Source organism: Oncorhynchus gorbuscha, linkage group LG02, assembly GCF_021184085.1.
Source record: "Oncorhynchus gorbuscha isolate QuinsamMale2020 ecotype Even-year linkage group LG02, OgorEven_v1.0, whole genome shotgun sequence".
In the NCBI taxonomy this organism is placed as follows: Eukaryota; Metazoa; Chordata; class Actinopteri; order Salmoniformes; family Salmonidae; genus Oncorhynchus; species Oncorhynchus gorbuscha.
The window spans coordinates 103,518,522-103,537,246 of NC_060174.1; the positions used below are offsets into that span (position 1 = coordinate 103,518,522).

At 42.5% G+C, this 18,725-nt stretch overlaps 1 protein-coding gene across 1 annotated transcript in view; it reads right to left on the reverse strand.

Annotated features, from left to right (window-relative positions):
- The window catches only part of LOC124014556 (glutamate receptor 1-like), a 124,157-nt gene that overhangs the window by 78,693 nt on the left and 26,739 nt on the right, over positions 1-18,725 (reverse strand). The window contains exon 3 of the mRNA XM_046329697.1: positions 7,493-7,732. Coding sequence (XP_046185653.1) covers positions 7,493-7,732 — 240 coding nt within the window. The remainder of the gene's footprint in view (positions 1-7,492; positions 7,733-18,725) is intronic.

The window sequence follows — 18,725 nt, forward strand, 5'->3', positions numbered from 1 at the left end:
CGTTTCATGGGAACGCAGCAAGAACATTTCTGTGTATCAGTTGTCAGGAGGTCACCTGATGGTCCATAATAAATGTTTTTCCTCCTAACAAAAAAAGAAAATGAATTACACATCACACCTTGCTGCTGTTGCCAAGCCCATCAAGACCCTGATTGGTGAACCACAAATCTATTCACAGCTCCTTTTGTATGTTGGTGAGGTTAGGGAAACTCTCACACACACTATATTTTTAACATGAAATGCTCTCATTATTTTGAGTTAATCAAGGAGAAAGAGAACAACATTTTTGTCAAATGCAAACTCTACAAAGGCAGCATTGTTCTCTTTGCCAGAAACATCACATCAAACCCCCAAAAATCATCTGGAGGTTGAGCACAACGTTGGAAACCAAAGTCCCAGAAACGCATGAAAGAGGAGAAATCTACACACAATAAGTATTCTAACAACATTCAAAACGGTAATATTAAAATATAGTTAGAGTAGGGTGACTCCCCGAGCAGGTCTTGAACCCAGGCCACCAGCATCCATGACTAGCATCCTAACCACTGTCCCAATAAGTGATATCTCCAGGCCACCAGCATTCATGACTAGCATCCTAACCACTGTCCCAATAAGGGATATCTCCAGGCCACCAGCATCCATGACTAGCATCCTAACCACTGTCCCAATAAGGGATATCTCCAGGCCACCAGCATCCATGACTAACACCATAACCACTGTCCCAATAAGGGATATCTCCAGGCCACCAGCATCCATGACTAGCATCCTAACCACTGTCACAATAAGGGATATCTCCAGGCCACCAGCATCCATGACTAGCATCCTAACCACTGTCCCAATAAGGGATATCTCCAGGCCACCAGCATCCATGACTAGCATCCTAACCACTGTCCCAATAAGGGATATCTCCAGGCCACCAGCATCCATGACTAACACCATAACCACTGTCCCAATAAGGGATATCTCCAGGCCACCAGCATCCATGACTAACACCATAACCACTGTCCCAATAAGGGATATCTCCAGGCCACCAGCATCCATGACTAACACCATAACCACTGTCCCAATAAGGGATATCTCCAGGCCACCAGCATCCATGACTAGCATCCTAACCACTGTCCCAATAAGGGATATCTCCAGGCCACCAGCATCCATGACTAACACCATAACCACTGTCCCAATAAGGGATATCTCCAGGCCACCAGCATCCATGACTAACACCATAACCACTGTCACAATAAGGGATATCTCCAGGCCACCAGCATCCATGACTAACACCATAACCACTGTCCCAATAAGGGATATCTCCAGGCCACCAGCATCCATGACTAGCATCCTAACCACTGTCCCAATAAGGGATATCTCCAGGCCACCAGCATCCATGACTAACACCATAACCACTGTCCCAATAAGGGATATCTCCAGGCCACCAGCATCCATGACTAACACCATAACCACTGTCCCAATAAGGGATATCTCCAGGCCACCAGCATCCATGACTAGCATCCTAACCACTGTCACAATAAGGGATATCTCCAGGCCACCAGCATTCATGACTAGCATCCTAACCACTGTCCCAATAAGGGATATCTCCAGGCCACCAGCATCCATGACTAGCATCCTAACCACTGTCCCAATAAGGGATATCTCCAGGCCACCAGCATCCATGACTAACACCATAACCACTGTCCCAATAAGGGATATCTCCAGGCCACCAGCATCCATGACTAACACCATAACCACTGTCCCAATAAGGGATATCTCCAGGCCACCAGCATCCATGACTAGCATCCTAACCACTGTCCCAATAAGGGATATCTCCAGGCCACCAGCATCCATGACTAACACCATAACCACTGTCCCAATAAGGGATATCTCCAGGCCACCAGCATCCATGACTAACACCATAACCACTGTCCCAATAAGGGATATCTCCAGGCCACCAGCATCCATGACTAACACCATAACCACTGTCCCAATAAGGGATATCTCCAGGCCACCAGCATCCATGACTAGCATCCTAACCACTGTCCCAATAAGGGATATCTCCAGGCCACCAGCATCCATGACTAACACCATAACCACTGTCCCAATAAGGGATATCTCCAGGCCACCAGCATCCATGACTAGCACCATAACCACTGTCCCAATAAGGGATATCTCCAGGCCACCAGCATCCATGACTAACACCATAACCACTGTCACAATAAGGGATATCTCCAGGCCACCAGCATCCATGACTAGCATCCTAACCACTGTCCCAATAAGGGATATCTCCAGGCCACCAGCATCCATGACTAACACCATAACCACTGTCCCAATAAGGGATATCTCCAGGCCACCAGCATCCATGACTAACACCATAACCACTGTCACAATAAGGGATATCTCCAGGCCACCAGCATCCATGACTAACACCTAACCACTGTCCCAATAAGGGATATCTTGAGGGCATGTGCTTATTGGGCCAGTATAGTGAGGTCCATAAGAAAACCTAACCCCTCATCCCTAGGCCGAATACAACAGGTGTAGAACTTACAGTGAAATGCTTACTTATAGGCTCTAACCAATAGTGCAAAAAAGGTGTTAGGTGAACAATAGGTAAGTAAAGAAATAAAACAACGGTAAAAAGACAGTGAAAAATAACAGTGGAGAGGCTACATACAGTAGAGAGGCTATATACAGTAGAGGCTACATACAGTAGAGAGGCAATAAAAATAGGGAGGCTATATACAGTAGTGAGGCAATAAAAGTAGGGAGGCTATAAAAGTAGAGAGGCTATAAAAGTAGCGAGGCTATATACAGTTGTGAGGCTATATACAGTAGTGAGGCTATAAACAGTAGTGAGGCTATATACAATAGTGAGGCTATATACAGTAGAGAGGCTATATACAGTAGAGAGGCTATATACAGTAGAGAGGCTATATACAGTAGAGAGGCTATATACATGTGTGAGGCAATAAAAGTAGGGAGGCTATACACAGTAGCGAGGCTATATACAGTAGTGGCTACATACAGTAGAACGACAATAAAAGTAGGGAGGCTATATACAGTAGTGAGGCAATAAAAGTAGGGAGGCTATATACAGTAGAGGCTACATACAGTAGAACGACAATAAAAGTAGGGAGGCTATATACAGTAGTGAGGCAATAAAAGTAGGGAGGCTATATACAGTAGTGAGGCAATAAAAGTAGCGAGGCTATATAGAGTAGAGGCTACATACAGTAGAACGACAATAAAAGTAGGGAGGCTATATACAGTAGTGAGGCAATAAAAGTAGGGAGGCTATACGCAGTAGCGAGGCTATATACAGTAGAGGCTACATACAGTAGAACGACAATAAAAGTAGGGAGGCTATACACAGTAGCGAGGCTATATACAGTAGAGGCTACATACAGTAGAACGACAATAAAAGTAGGGAGGCTATATACAGTAGTGAGGCAATAAAAGTAGGGAGGCTATAAAAGTAGAGAGGCTATAAAAGTAGCGAGGCTATATACAGTAGTGAGGCAATAAAAGTAGCGAGGCTACATGCAGGCACCGGTTAGTCAGGCTTATTGAGGTAGTATGTACACGTAGATATGGTTAAAGTGACTATGCATATAAGATAAACAGAGAGTAGCAGCAACGTAAAAGAGGAGTTGGGAGGAGGCACACAAAGCAAATAGTTCGGGTAACCATTTGATTACCTGTTCAGGAGTCTTATGGCAAGACTTGGCACTGCGGTACCGCTTGCCATGCTGTAGTAGAGAGAACATTCTGTGACTGGGGTGGCTGGGGTCTTTGACAATTTTTATAGGGCCTTCCTCTGACACCGCCTGGTGTAGAGGTCCTGGATGGCAGGAAGCTTAGCCCCAGTGATGTATCCCTCCTCCCTAAGCACTAGATCTGAAACAGCCTGATAGGTCCAGAAGAAACCCTAACCCCTCCTCCCTAGGCACTGGATCTGAAACAACCTGATAGGTCCAGAAGAAACCCTAACCCCTCCTCCCTAGGCACTAGATATGAAACAACCTGATAGGTCCAGAAGAAACCCTAACCCCTCCTCCCTCGGCACTAGATCTGAAACAGCCTGATAGGTGTAAGCACCAGGGTAATTTCACTTTGAAGTAAATCTCAGCTCTGTTAAAAAATACACTCAAGGAAAACTATTATTGATCATAATAATTCAGGTGTATCATTTAAAAACAGGTTAACATACCCCACTAACATTCGACAACTATACAGAAAGCTCTTAAATTGCTGAAATACTGTCATTCAAATCAATGATAAAAGACTAGTCAGATTGACTGACATCTGACACAGACATGGTTGCGAAGCAGATAGAAACCCGAACCCCAGAGTGCGGTGAACCAAGAGGTTGTGAATTCAAATTCCAGGTGAGAACATCTTGAATAATTACTATAAAGTATAAATGAACATGCACAATGTAATCATGTATGTCAAAGTGTGTTAAATATTTAAGTTGAAAACGCAATGTTAAAAACACTGTTGGTGTGAGTATCCCTATCCTTGCCAACAGACAAAGACCTATGAATGAATCGATCAGCGGTTCACCAATCAGGACCTTGATATGCTCGGCAACAGTAACAAGACATTATGTGTAATGAAATATTAACCTAACTAACCCAGCGAAAACCCGGACACAAGCAACGTTCCAATGAAACATGTCTAGGTCATTAATATCTTAAGTTCTGAGAACATGGTAACCACGTTCTGGATAAGTTATATTTGACAAATTAGAGAACGGTCTATTGGAAATATTCCTTGCACATCATGGGAACATTCCTATGAAAACATTAGCTAATGGCCAAATGAGACTCTTAAGGGAACGTTCTCCAAAGTTATGGGAATGCATTGTTGTTAGCTGGGACTAACCTGCAGATAAACTAGAGAGAGAGAGAGACAAACGCTGTGCTCTATCTGTGTTGTGTTAGCGACGCATCACGCCACTGCAGCAGTGCAGATAAGCAAGTGAAACGTTGGGATTGGCAGGGAAAGCAGCCTGGACAGCCCCTTTTTCGGCTGGTCTCACAGATCAGCCTATCACAGCTTCTCTCAAATGTCGCACAAACGCAAATTACATTCCCGCAGTCTCTAATTGTGTACAGTGTACATTTTTGAACATCTGTATGCAGTCGTTGTTCAAGTGGATCTTGGTTCTTATACGGACCCCGTCTAGGTTAAGATGATGAGCTTTTGTGGTGAAAGATTTGAAAAGATAGATTTGTCTTCTTTTTTTACTATAGCAAACATATGTGTGAGATGGCAAGGCAGGAAGACAAGGGTTAATCTAATCACCCCCCCCCCCCCCCAGGACTGCACTGTGGGATGGATTGAGTAGGAAGAGGAACTACCCACCACCCACTCCCCCCCCATGGGACTGCACTGTGGGATGCAGTCAGTCAGAAGAGGAGCCAGGGAACTCAATTCCATTTCTAGAGTCACGGGGAGAACAAAGGATAAAACACATCACATAGCTACATACATCAAAAAGTCAAAAGTACAAGTAAAACCTTTTACAGTCATCTTGTAGTCTGTGAGAGCAATCACACTGTACTACTTAGCACTTAAGGGGAACCATGTCTTGTCGTATAGTTACCAAACTATGCTCTGGAGTCTAGTCTTGAGGTGTCACAATCCTGAGCAGGGCTATGTGGCTTCTCTAGCCCAGGGCCCGATTCCATAAAGCATTATAAGTTAATTCCCCCCTTATCTTTTCACTTAAGGTTTACTTAACTTTAAGACAGTTGCACAAAACATTTTATGGTAAATTTCCCCCTTTAATTAAGTGAAAAGGTTAAGGGTTCCCTATGAGGTCCCTTAAGTGCTTAATTCAGTATGGATATCAATGTAAACAGCATTTGTGGAGGAGAATGTCGCTTTCTTCTGCCCTGGTTCCCAAAGGAAAACATCAACCAGCAAGCTAGCTAGGTATCTAAACATTGGAAGGTGCACAATCCATAGTTACAAAGCTAGCTGGCTAGCTAGCTACCTACGCTGAAAGTTAGCTTGACGTGCTAGAATGTAATAGATAAAAAGTTGAGAGAAAAGTAACTAAAATAAATGTTTTATTATCTTCTTAATTAATTTGTTTCTCCTGTCTTGAATGTAGAAGTTTTATTTGGTGATAAAATAAAAGAGATCTCTTTGATGAGACACTCATTCAAGGAATCAGATCGTCTCCATGGTAACCAGAGACTCTTTCTGCATTAGATACCTTCAAACTACCATAAAACCCAGAAATTATGCCCCTTACCTAAGAAAATGTTTGACTGGCTCTATGCAACGCCCTTAAACAATTTTAATAGGTTAAGGAAATTATACCTTAAGGGAAACACCCTGAGGTCTGGCTTCAGCGTCAAGCAGAAAAGCAGCCAGTGATTAATCTCTGGTCATGTCCTGAGAAGTAAATATGTAATGTAACCCCACATACACACACATAACACAGACACAGAGGCATTAAGATTGGAGTGAAGTTTCCTAAAAGGCTTAAATAACCACCGACTGTGCCATGCTATATCCAGGCAACAGGTGGGGCTCTCAGATCCATCATGAAGAAGTCAGCAACCTTGAGTTCCTTGTCCAAGACTGAAGCGCTAAGACTAGCTAAATAAATCCATGGAGCATTTGTCCCGTTACCGTAAACATTTTAATCAATGAAACTATCTATGGTGCAATGAAGATAAGCAAGCAAGTTACACATTATGTAATTATATTTGCTCATCTTCGGTTCACGCCCTTCAGTCTGCAACCTTTGTCCTGAGCACATCCACTACCAGACTCTGCATCATTAAACAGTTAACATATCATTCTAGCTGCATCTGTTTCTGATGGTACTGAAGATGAGTGAAGGTCACAGTTGAGTGGCTGCAAATTGAAGAGGTACACGCACCAGGGGCTCATTTCCCATAGGAGACCATTGCAGTCATATATGCCCATCCAAGCACAAAATGTGCATTGAGGACATACAGTTCACAGAATTCAGCTTACACATCTAGAGGAGCTTCTGGCAGAATAACAAGCAATATATTTAACAGCTAAGAATACCAAATAATACTTTAGATTTAACAGCTAAGCTAAGAATACCAAATAATACTGTAGATTTAACAGCTAAGAAAACCAAACTCGAACACATCCACAGATGTTGTAGGACAATATATCATACCATAAACAGTACGGCAACATAGTTAGAGACTAAATAGTAAAGAAAACTTAAATATGGACTAGTCTGACTATACACCATTTCCATTAATGTCACCCTGAACCGAGGATACATCTAACAAGTATCCACAAAGACTAAATAACAGCTAGGATACTTGAAAAATATCTACAATAACACTTGCAGAGATGCTTGAGCTTGACATCAGTCCAACTGTGCTCTACCAGTGTATTGTGAGAGTGTGACGTCAAGCCTACTGTATAGTTTAACCTGCTCAAGAGGTTCCACTTGTAAAAACACAAAGAAACGTGAGATAATGATGACCAGTACCTGAATGAGAGCTATACATGTAGACAAACTTGGTCCATTTGTAGTGATGAATCAGGGCAATGAGGGGCTCCTGAAGCTCCGGTCTCAGCTGGATCACAAACTGGTTGTTGGTTTCTATGGGGAAACTGGGTGTCACAAAGCAGACGTGGAGAGCCCCGCAGAACGACATGAGCATGTTCATGGTCTTCCTGTCATACAATCCAATGATGGCATAGACTCCTTTGGAGAACTGTGAACAAACTGTGGAGAGGAAAAGTAAGAGGAAAGATGAACATGTTAGGTTTATGAGAGTTCCTGTTTATACCGGTATCAAAGCTCGGGTTGCAAGGGCCTATTGCAACTTTCTGCCCTGTTTCTGTGTAGTACGTCAGGCCGGTCTGGAGAGGGTGGGAGAACATGAAAAGATGAGAGCTCCGAGGGGTCACAGTTCAACAACAGGGGGAAGACAATTGTTGATCATGTGCAGGGTGTAAACAAGTTTAATTTTAAAACACATTTTGTATAATAAAACATGCAAACGGGATCAATAAATTAATAGATAAATAATTAAATAAGTACATAATTGGAAATCACACCAAGGGATGAAGAGATTAAGTGGTACTAAGATAAGTGCTATGTTAAAGTGCTTGATATAATACAATTAAATATGAAAAAGACTAAACCAGATTGAGCAAATAAATACATTGTTTTTTATTGAACTTCCACTTCCTGTCGATGGCCCCTCCGGCTCTCTTAATTAGGCCCTCACTAACTCCCACTGTCGAAGCTTTATCCTCCTCTTTACCTCACTAACTCCCACTGTCGATGCTTTATCCTCCTCTTTACCTCACTAACTCCCACTGTCAATGCTTTATCCTCCTCTTTACCTCACTAACTCCCACTGTCAATGCTTTATCCTCCTCTTTACCTCACTAACTCCCACTGTCGATGCTTTATCCTCCTCTTTACCATTCATTCCAAGTGGAGCCATGGTCTTAAATGTGGCTATCCACCTGGATTAGGGTAGAGTAGGGTTAGGGTAAGGTTAGGGTAGAGTTAGGGTAGGGTTAGGGTAGGGTTAGAGTTAGGGTAGAGATAGGGTAGGGTTAGGGTAGAGTTAGGGTAGAGTTAGGGTAGAGTTAGGGTAGGGTTAGGATAGAGTTAGGGTAGAGTTAGGGTAGGGTTAGGGTAGGGTTAGAGTTAGGGTAGGGTTAGGGTAGGGTTAGGGTGTGGTTATGGTAGGTTAGGGTTAGGTTAGGGTTAGAGTAGGGTTAGGGTACAGTTAGGGTAGGGTTAGGGTAGAGTTAGGGTAGAGTTACGGTAGGGTTAGGGTAGAGTTACGGTAGGGTTAGGGTAGTGTTAGAGTTAGGGTAGGGTTAGGGTAGGGTTAGGGTAGGGTTAGAGTTAGGGTAATGTTAGGGTAGGGTGAGGGTAGGGTTAGGGTAGGGTTAGGGTAGGGTTAGTGTTAGGGTAAATTTCGGGTAGGGTTAGGGTAGGCTTAGGTTAGGGTTAGGGTAGGGTAGGGTCGGGTTAGGGTAGGGTTAGTGTTAGGGTACATTTCGGGTAGGGTTAGGGTAGGGTTAAGTTTAGGGTAGGTTTAGGGTAAGGTTGGGGTAGTGTTAGGGTAGGGTTAGGGTAGAGTTAGTGTTAGGGTAGGGGTAGGGTTATGGTAGGGTAAGGGTAGGGTTAGCGTGTGGTTAGGGTCAGGGTTAGGGTTAGGTTAGGGAGTGTTAGGGTAAGGTTAGGATAGGATAGGGTTATGGTAGTGTTCGGGTGGGGTTAGGTTAGGGTTAGGGTTAGGGTAGTGTTAGGTTAGGGTTAGGGTATGGTTAGGGTAGGGTTAGGGGTTAGGGTTAGGGTAAGGTTAGGGTTAGGGTAGTGTTCAGGTGGGGTTAGGGTAGTGTTAGGTTAGGGTTAGGGTAGGGTTAGGGTAGGGTTCAGGTGGGGTTAGGGTAGTGTTAGGTTAGGGTAGTGTTCAGGTGGGGTTAGGGTTAGGGTAGGGTTAGGGTAGTGTTCAGGTGGGGTTAGGCTTAGGTTAGGGTTAGGGTAGTGTTCAGGTGGGGTTAGGGTTAGGGTAGGGTTAGGGTAGTGTTCAGGTGGGGTTAGGGTTAGGGTAGGGTTAGGGTAGTGTTCAGGTGGGGTTAGGGTTAGGGTAGTGTTCAGGTGGGGTTAGGGTTAGGGTAGTGTTCAGGTGGGGTTAGGGTTAGGGTAGTGTTCAGGTGGGGTTAGGGTTAGGGTAGTGTTCAGGTGGGGTTAGGGTTAGGGTAGTGTTCAGGTGGGGTTAGGGTTAGGGTAGGGTTAGGGTAGTGTTAGGTTAGGGTTAGGGTAGGGTTAGGGTAGTGTTCAGGTGGGGTTAGGGTTAGGGTAGGTTTAGGGTAGTGTTCAGGTGGGGTTAGGGTTAGGGTAGGGTTAGGGTAGTGTTCAGGTGGGGTAAGGGTTAGGGTTAGGTTAGGGTTAGGGTAGTGTTCAGGTGGGGTTAGGGTTAAGGTAGGGTTAGGGTAGTGTTCAGGTGGGGTTAGGGTTAGGGTAGGGTTAGGGTAGTGTTCAGGTGGGGTTAGGGTTAGGGTAGGGTAGTGTTCAGGTGGGGTTAGGGTTAGGGTAGGGTTAGGGTAGTGTTCAGGTGGGGTTAGGGTTAGGGTAGGGTTAGGGTAGTGTTCAGGTGGGGTTAGGCTTAGGTTAGGGTTAGGGTAGTGTTCAGGTGGGGTTAGGGTTAGGGTAGGGTTAGGGTAGTGTTCAGGTGGGGTTAGGGTTAGGTTAGGGTTAGGGTAGTGTTCAGGTGGGGTTAGGGTTAGGGTAGGGTTAGGGTAGTGTTCAGGTGGGGTTAGGGTTAGGGTTAGGTTAGGGTAGTGTTCAGGTGGGGTTAGGGTTAGGGTTAGGTTAGGGTTAGGGTAGTGTTCAGGTGGGGTTAGGGTTAGGGTAGTGTTCAGGTGGGGTTAGGGTTAGGTTAGGGTTAGGGTAGTGTTCAGGTGGGGTTAGGGTTAGGTTAGGGTTAGGGTAGTGTTCAGGTGGGGTTAGGGTTAGGGTAGGGTTAGGGTAGTGTTCAGGTGGGGTTAGGGTTAGGGTAGTGTTCAGGTGGGGTTAGGGTAGGGTTAGGGTAGTGTTCAGGTGGGGTTAGGGTTAGGGTAGGGTTAGGGTAGTGTTCAGGTGGGGTTAGGGTTAGGGTAGGGTTAGGGTAGTGTTCAGGTGGGGTTAGGGTTAGGGTAGTGTTCAGGTGGGGTTAGGGTAGGGTTAGGGTAGTGTTCAGGTGGGGTTAGGGTTAGGGTAGGGTTAGGGTAGTGTTCAGGTGGGGTTAGGGTTAGGGTAGTGTTCAGGTGGGGTTAGGGTAGGGTTAGGGTAGTGTTCAGGTGGGGTTAGGGTTAGGGTAGGGTTAGGGTAGTGTTCAGGTGGGGTTAGGGTTAGGGTAGTGTTAGGTGGAGAGGAAAAGGCAAAAGGGGGAGAGGTTGAACATGTGATTTGAATTGATTGCCATAATGGGACCCATGTTGTCATCAAAGTTATACTTTTGACTCATCTGCCCATAGAACATTCTTCCAAGTGTCTTGATGATCATCCAGGTGCTTCCATGTGCTTTTTGACAATCTTGAGTCAACTTCTTGGAGTGTAAGGGGGCAATTATTTAAGTATAAGTATATATTTTTGTTATTTGTAAACGCAGGTTCCCTTGATCTAATACTAGTATTGGTTGAAGATCTGATTACATTCAGTATAAAAAAATATGCAAAAATCAAGAAAATCAGAAAGAGGCAAATACTTTTTTCACAGCACTGTATAAAACAGGTTATACAAAGAAATGCACTGCTATTTGTACGAGAACAATGAGAAGAGATGGGGTAATTGTCACATCAGGAATGCAACGTAGTGCCATGTTGGTGACAGCTATCTTTCCAACCATTCACTGATGCTCTTAATAAGGTGTTCTTTAAAAAAAAATCTTCTTCAAGTCTCTATTTGTCTGTGTATATATTTTCTTTCATTCCATCGTGCGACTCAATCATTTCTGCACTGTCACTCATTGTGGCTTCTCTCTGCAAGTGATTTGCTTGTTATCCAATAGAAGTCTCTTGTAGCGATCAGAAAAGACAGGAGCTGCTGCCATAATATTGTATGATAAAGAACTGCAGTACAGGTGTCGTATACACACTGTCTATATCTATATAGAACGCTTTGATGTATACCTGCTAGCGAGTCAGCCGACTTTATTAATCTAGACATTGCTGTTCAGTGAAGAAAGAAAACCAAAACAGTGATTCAAGTCTACAAGAGGAAGACTTGATCTGGAGAGCCTGTAAAAGTTTCTCTGTTGCAGCTGTGTTCGCAGGGAGAACGCTTTGTTATTGTTTCAACTCCAAAAATAAACCTACTTGGAATTACTCGTATTAAGCGGATTTGAATTTAGTTTCTTTCTGATTATACAGATGTAGGATCTTAATTTGAGCCAGTTTGTTACAGCGGAAATTTTTTCCTGCAGCAACAGGAAATGGGAATTATGTGGATTATCATTTATTGATATTTTTTGCAGGGATTGTACATTTTTTAAACCTTTTTAAACCGCAAAACACATTTTTCTGGTGATCAAATTAAGATTCTACATCTGTATTTTGTGAAGATTTTATTAGTCTTTACTGTGTATGCTATGTTGTTCCTATCTAAATCTCAACCACATTTATCCTTGTAACAGCCAGGTCCATTTTTCCTCCAATGCAAAAGATACCAGAAGACTCTTTTATTATTGTTTTCAAGATACACATCTTTCTCGCTAGGAGATACAAAGGCAATACAAGACTCGACAGTTCTTTTATATCCTTGTCCCATGTACCTTTAATCTCTTTATCATTACCCTCCAGTGTATTTAAGTAGAGTACTCTAGCTATAACAAATTCGTCCCACTGGGCACACCACGTAATTTCAATGTGGAGAATTGGGTAACATTTGGTTTGATACGATGATCAATGAGATTAGAATCTATTTTCACCCACTCAAAAAGACAGTCAAACATTTGTTGAATTCCCAATCTGTTACCACAATGCTTCAACCATCTAAAAGTAGAACCAAATTCCAATGGAAAATCAATATCTGATTTTCAGTTTCGTTGTCAACTAAATGTGTTATCACTGCGCATTCAAACATTTAAAAAGCACAGCAAAGTTTAAATGGGAATACAATGTCAGATATTTTGTCAATTTATACAACAATTTAAAGTGTTATGACTGTGCTTCATCTAATAGCAAAACTAAATAACCCTGGATTGGAATTTGGATGATTTAAATACAGTTGAAGTCGGAAGTTTACTTACACTTAGGTTGGAGTCATTAAAACCGGTTTTTCAAACACTCCACAAATTTCTTGTGAACAAACTATAGTTTTGGCCAGTCTGTTAGGACATCTACTTTGTGCATGACTGTCACGATCGTCATAAGGAGTGGACCAAGATGCCGCGTGGTCTGTTTCCATTCCATGCCAGCAGCATACCACCCTGTATACCACTGCTGGCTTGCTTCTGATGCTAAGCAGGGTTGGTTCTGGTCAGTTCCTGGATGGGAGACCAGAAGCTGCTGGAAGTGCTGTTGTAGGGCCAGTAGGAGGCACTCTTTCCTCTGGTCTAAAAAAGATTGGGGACACTGCCCTGTATAGGGTGCTGTCTTTTGGATGGGATGTTAAACGGATGTCCTGACTCTCTGAGGTCATTAAAGATCCCATGGCACTTATTGCAAGAGTAGGGGTGTTAACCCTGGTGTCCTGGCTAAATTCCCAATCTGACCCTCAAACCATCATAGTCATCTGACCTCAATCCTATAGAACATTTGTGGGCAGAACTGAAAAGGTGTGTGTGTGCGAGCAAGGAGGCCTACAATCCTGACTCAGTTACACCAGCTCTGTCAGGAGGAATGGGACAAAATTCACCCAATTTATTGTGGGAAGCTTGTAGAAGGCTGCCTGAACCGTTTGAGCCAAGTTAAACAATTTAAAGGCAATGCTACCAAATACTAATTGAGTGTATGTAAACCTCTGACCCACTGGGAATGTAATGAAAGAAATAAAAGCTGAAATAAATCATTCTCTCTACTATTATTCTGACATTTCACATTCTTAAAATAAAGTGGTGATCCTAACTGACCTAATACAGGGCATTTTGACTAGGATTAAATGTCAGGAATTGTGAAAAGCCGAGTTTAAATGTATTTGGCTAAGGTGTATGTTTAACTTCCGACTTCAGCTGTACTTGATGCATGTTCATCGTATTGAGGAGACCAAAGCGCAGCGTGATGTGAATTCATCTTTTTAATGGAAGACGAAAAAAACACAAAGTACACTAAACAAACAAACAAACAAACAAACAAACAAACAAACAAACAAACAAACAAACAAACAAACAAACAAACAAACAAACAAACAAACAAACAAACAAACAAACAAACAAACAAACAAACAAACAAACAAACAAACAAACAAACAAAATGACCGGTACCAAAACTGAGTGCAAACATGCAACATCACATAGACAATAACCCACAAACCAAAACTGGGAAATGGCAACCTAAATAGGATCCCCAATCAGAGACAACGATAAACAGCTGCCTCTGATTGGGATCCAATCCAGGCCACCATAGACCTAAAAAAATGTCTAGACTAGACAAGCACATCTAGACATACAAAAAACCCTAGATGAGACAAAAACACACATACCACCCTCGTCACACCCTGACCTAACCAAAATATATAAAGAAAACAAAGAATACTCAGGTCAAGGCGTGACACATGTGGTCATTGCAATTTGAGATCCTGCACAGACTATTGTAGCATTGTGAAGATCTCCACAGACCTACGACATTTGTGAAGAGCTCCACAGACCTAGGACATTTGTGAAGAGCTCCACAGACCTAGGACATTTGTGAAGAGCTCCACAGACCTAGGACATTTGTGAAGAGCTCCACAGACCTAGGACATTTGTGAAGATCTCCACAGACCTAGGACATTTGTGAAGATCTCCACAGACCTAGGACATTTGTGAAGATCTCCACAGACCTAGGACATTTGTGAAGATCTCCACAGACCTAGGACATTTGTGAAGATCTCCACAGACCTAGGACATTTGTGAAGATCTCCACAGACCTAGGACATTTGTGAAGAGCTCCACAGACCTAGGACATATGTGAAGAGCTCCACAGACCTAAGACATTTGTGAAGATCTCCACAGACCTAGGGCATTTGTGAAGATCTCCACAGACCTAGGACATTTGCATGCCATCTTGAACATGCACGCTTTCTATGATTTCGTAAGAAGACATTTGTTGTTACAGTAACCTCAAAATGTGGCCAGGGACGTGTTACTCATTTTAAAGTTGAATAAATACACTGAGTGTTCAAAACATTATGACACCTTCCTAATATTACATCCCCCACCCCTTTTGCCCTCAGAACAGCATCAGTTCAAAGCCTTCCACAGGAATGCTCGTCCATGTTAACTCCAATGCTTCCCACAGTTGGGTCAGGTTGGCTGGATGTCCTTTGGATGGTGGACCATTCTTGATACAAACAGGAAACTGTCGAGTGTGAAACATCTGGCAACTTTGCAGTTCTCTATATAATTCGGTACGCCTGGAACCTACTACCGTACCCCGTTCAAAGGCACTGAAATATTTTGTCTTGCCTAATTACCCTCTGAATGGCACACATACACAATCCATGTCTCAATCGTCTCAAGGCTTAAAAATCGTTCTTTAACCCCGTCTCCTCCCCTTTCATCTACACGGATTGAAGTGGATTTAACAAAGTGACATTGATAAGGGATCATAGCTTTCACCTGGATTCGCGTGGTCAGTCTATGTCATGGAAAGAGCAGGTGTTCTTAATGTTTTGTATATTCCGAATATGTGTATTGTCTATTTTTAGTTTAATCCTGGACTGAATTTAAACAATAGATGTTGATTACTTCCCAAATGCCAAATAGGCCTAAATAGCCCCGTTGATAATATATAATTGATCAAGTATGATTATATTTACTTTGCTCTGCTCAACTTACCCTTTGGAATGACTTTATCAAGAACAGTGAATCCGTTAAGTGGAGGTTTCTCAACACTCATTCTCACAATAGCACATTGGTAAGTCAGTGACAAATATCAATGCTGGGCTTGTTTAAAAACCTGGATGGGAGACTAAAATGATAGCTGTAGATGAATCAACTCTCCAGCAGGAGGTGCTGCTCAGCTTATTGTTATTTGGGGGATTTTAGTGGATAATTATGTTGATGATTTGATGTTGTTTCAAAGGTACACATTTATACAAGGTTTGTCTATGTTGAAAATTGGTTAACATGATGACAAAATCACTTGGTTGGCATTTCACAATACAACAGTTCCAATGTGTTTTCCACGTGGTAGATTCCACATCACAATATGTTGACAAATTGACATTGAAAACAATGTTGATTTAACCAGTTTGTGCCCAGTGGGCTATTCATGATAGCGGACCTTGGATTGTGCTCAATGGAGATTGTTTGCACCACAGCCTGCACTCAGCAGTGAGAAAAACAGGTTTTTTCTCCTGAGGGGTTTTTGGGAGATGCAGAATGCTCCGAAAGTGAATGATCCTCTCTGATTCTCTGGCTCCCCAGTGAAAACCAGCTGAGGGCAGCTGAGGCTCTCTCGTCTGGCAGACTGCTCTCTAGCTGGTGAGATTTGCTTTGGCTACAGTGAGGATCAAATAAAGACTGTCCGTCCAGTTGGGACAGTCTTACGCAACCTTATCTTTGCGGAAGCACGCCGTGTTGACAACAGTGATAATGCATATTGACTTTTAAGAGCATCGAGACAAGTCACTTTTCCAGGCAAGAACTGGAGCCAGACCTAATCATGAATCAGAGCCAGAGCTGAATACAATTCTCTTCTTAAAAGACCTAAACTCAGGTTCTTTACGTGAATTGTAATAATGGTAATCCCCTTATGTTCTGCAGGCTTTGACACAAAAAAAGATGATATGTTTCTGAGTTTATTGTGGTGAGATGTGGTGCTCTATCATTCTCACAACATATCAGCCAAAAACACTGTAATTACAGCCAGATTACATCAGACTTTACCTACGTTATCATTAGAGCCAGATTACACCAGACTATAGCCACACTATCATTAGAGCCAGATTACACCAGACTATAGCCACACTGTCATTACAGCCAGATTACATCAGACTTTACCTACGTTATCATTAGAGCCAGATTACACCAGACTATAGCCACACTGTCATTAGAGCCAGATTACACCAGACTATAGCCACACTGTCATTAGAGCCAGATTACACCAGACTATAGCCACTCTATCATTACAGACAGATTACACCAGACTGTAGCTACATTATCATTAAAGCCAGATTACACCAGACTGTAGCTACATTATCATTAAAGCCAGATTACACCAGACTATAGCCACATTATCATTAGAGCCAGATTACACCAGACTATAGCCACAATATCATTAGTGCCAAATAACACCAGACTATAGCTACCCCCGCCCCCTATTCTGCCTAGTAAGTGGTTGCTTCCTAGGTGCATCAAGGAGCAAAAATCTGTTTGCAGGACACTAGATACTCTAGATAGTGCAGACAGGTTAGGTCTAGAGTCTAGATAGTGCAGACAGGTTAGGTCTAGAGTCTAGATAGTGCAGACAGGTTAGGTCTAGAGTCTAGATAGTGCAGACAGGTTAGGTCTAGAGTCTAGATAGTGCAGACAGGTTAGGTCTAGAGTCTAGATAGTGCAGACAGTATCGTCAGGAGAGAGTTTCGAGTGACAGACACAGCATTTGATTTGATTTTAGAGATGGACAGGATTTACGTATGTAGCCTATTGATTCCTTGTTGATGAATAAATAAAACAAAAGTGTTTTGTTGTTTCTCTGTAATACTAGCAACCAATTTGGCTTGGAGTTGGCTTCAGCTAGTCAGCTACATAAATTCCCAATCTCCCAATCTCATAACTAACTACCAAGCTATTTCAGGCTTTCAATCAAGTTAGAGTAGCTTGTCTCCAACTGTCTTAGCTGTCATGCCTGCTGGCAAGGTTGCTAGACTTTAGAAAAAATGTAAGTCCTCCTTCAACAAGGTGATCAAATAAAGATACTACATCTGTAATTTACCCAGTGTAAGAAGGATACAGACCAAGGTCGTTATAGTCAACTCAAGTTGAAACTAATACAAAAACTGAAATAAAACAAACCTGTTTGAAAAACTAAAACTATTCTGAGACTATTATATTTGACTCCAAAACTAACTAAAAAAACAAACATCATGAATTATGTTAAATTTTTGTTTTTTTTCCTAAACTTTGGGCAAAAATCTAATCGGGTTTTCAATTGAGTTTTGGGGGAATTTTCAAACTACTGAATCTGGTGTGTAAATGCTGCCAGTAGAAGAGGGTGATGTTTCAAATAGGGCTATCTTGTGCATCACTATCGCTAGCTAAACAGGGGTAAAACAGCTAGGCAGCTAACTTGACTCTTCTCACACGTTAAAAGGCATTGGACTGGTGTAAACCCCTATACATCAGTGATGTAAACATGGGCAAGAGAGAAACATATTTTTGCACCAGTCTTTTAAATCCAAGTCACATTGAGTTGATGTACGAAGGGCTATATAAATACATTTGATTTGATTTATAATTGAAACCTAACCTAACCTGTGATCTGACCCAGCACCTTATGTATTGCTGTCCCCCAGTTGCAAGAACTGAAATCCCCCCCCAAAACCAAACACACTATACAGCACAATGTCTCCTAGCCTCCCAGGTATGCTTTACAGTATGTCCCTACCGCTATAAATGAAACTAAAAAATATAAAAACTCATTAGAAATATTTGTACACTACTATAATTAAATAAAAACTAGCATCTCAGGTCAAAACATTTTTTCAACATTTTTTATTTTATTTTATATATTAAAACATATCTATTATAACCTTGATACAGACCTAATGTCAGTTAATGTGCAGCGTTCCCCCTCTAGCTCACGTCACTACAGAGGTCTGGAATATGGCCACCAGGTCATATACCGTAACAGTCTACGCTGAGCAGACTGGAGAAACAGGCAGGATATCTGAAACAACCTATAGCACTGCAGAGACCAGCTGTCCTCGTCATGTCCTCTCTGGCCTTGGTCCTGTTCCTGTTGGCAAATTCTATCAAGCTAATGAGATATCTGTCACATACAATCAACACAGAAACACCCTAAAACCAACCTATTCCACACACACAGGGATAAATGCCCAAGTGTGA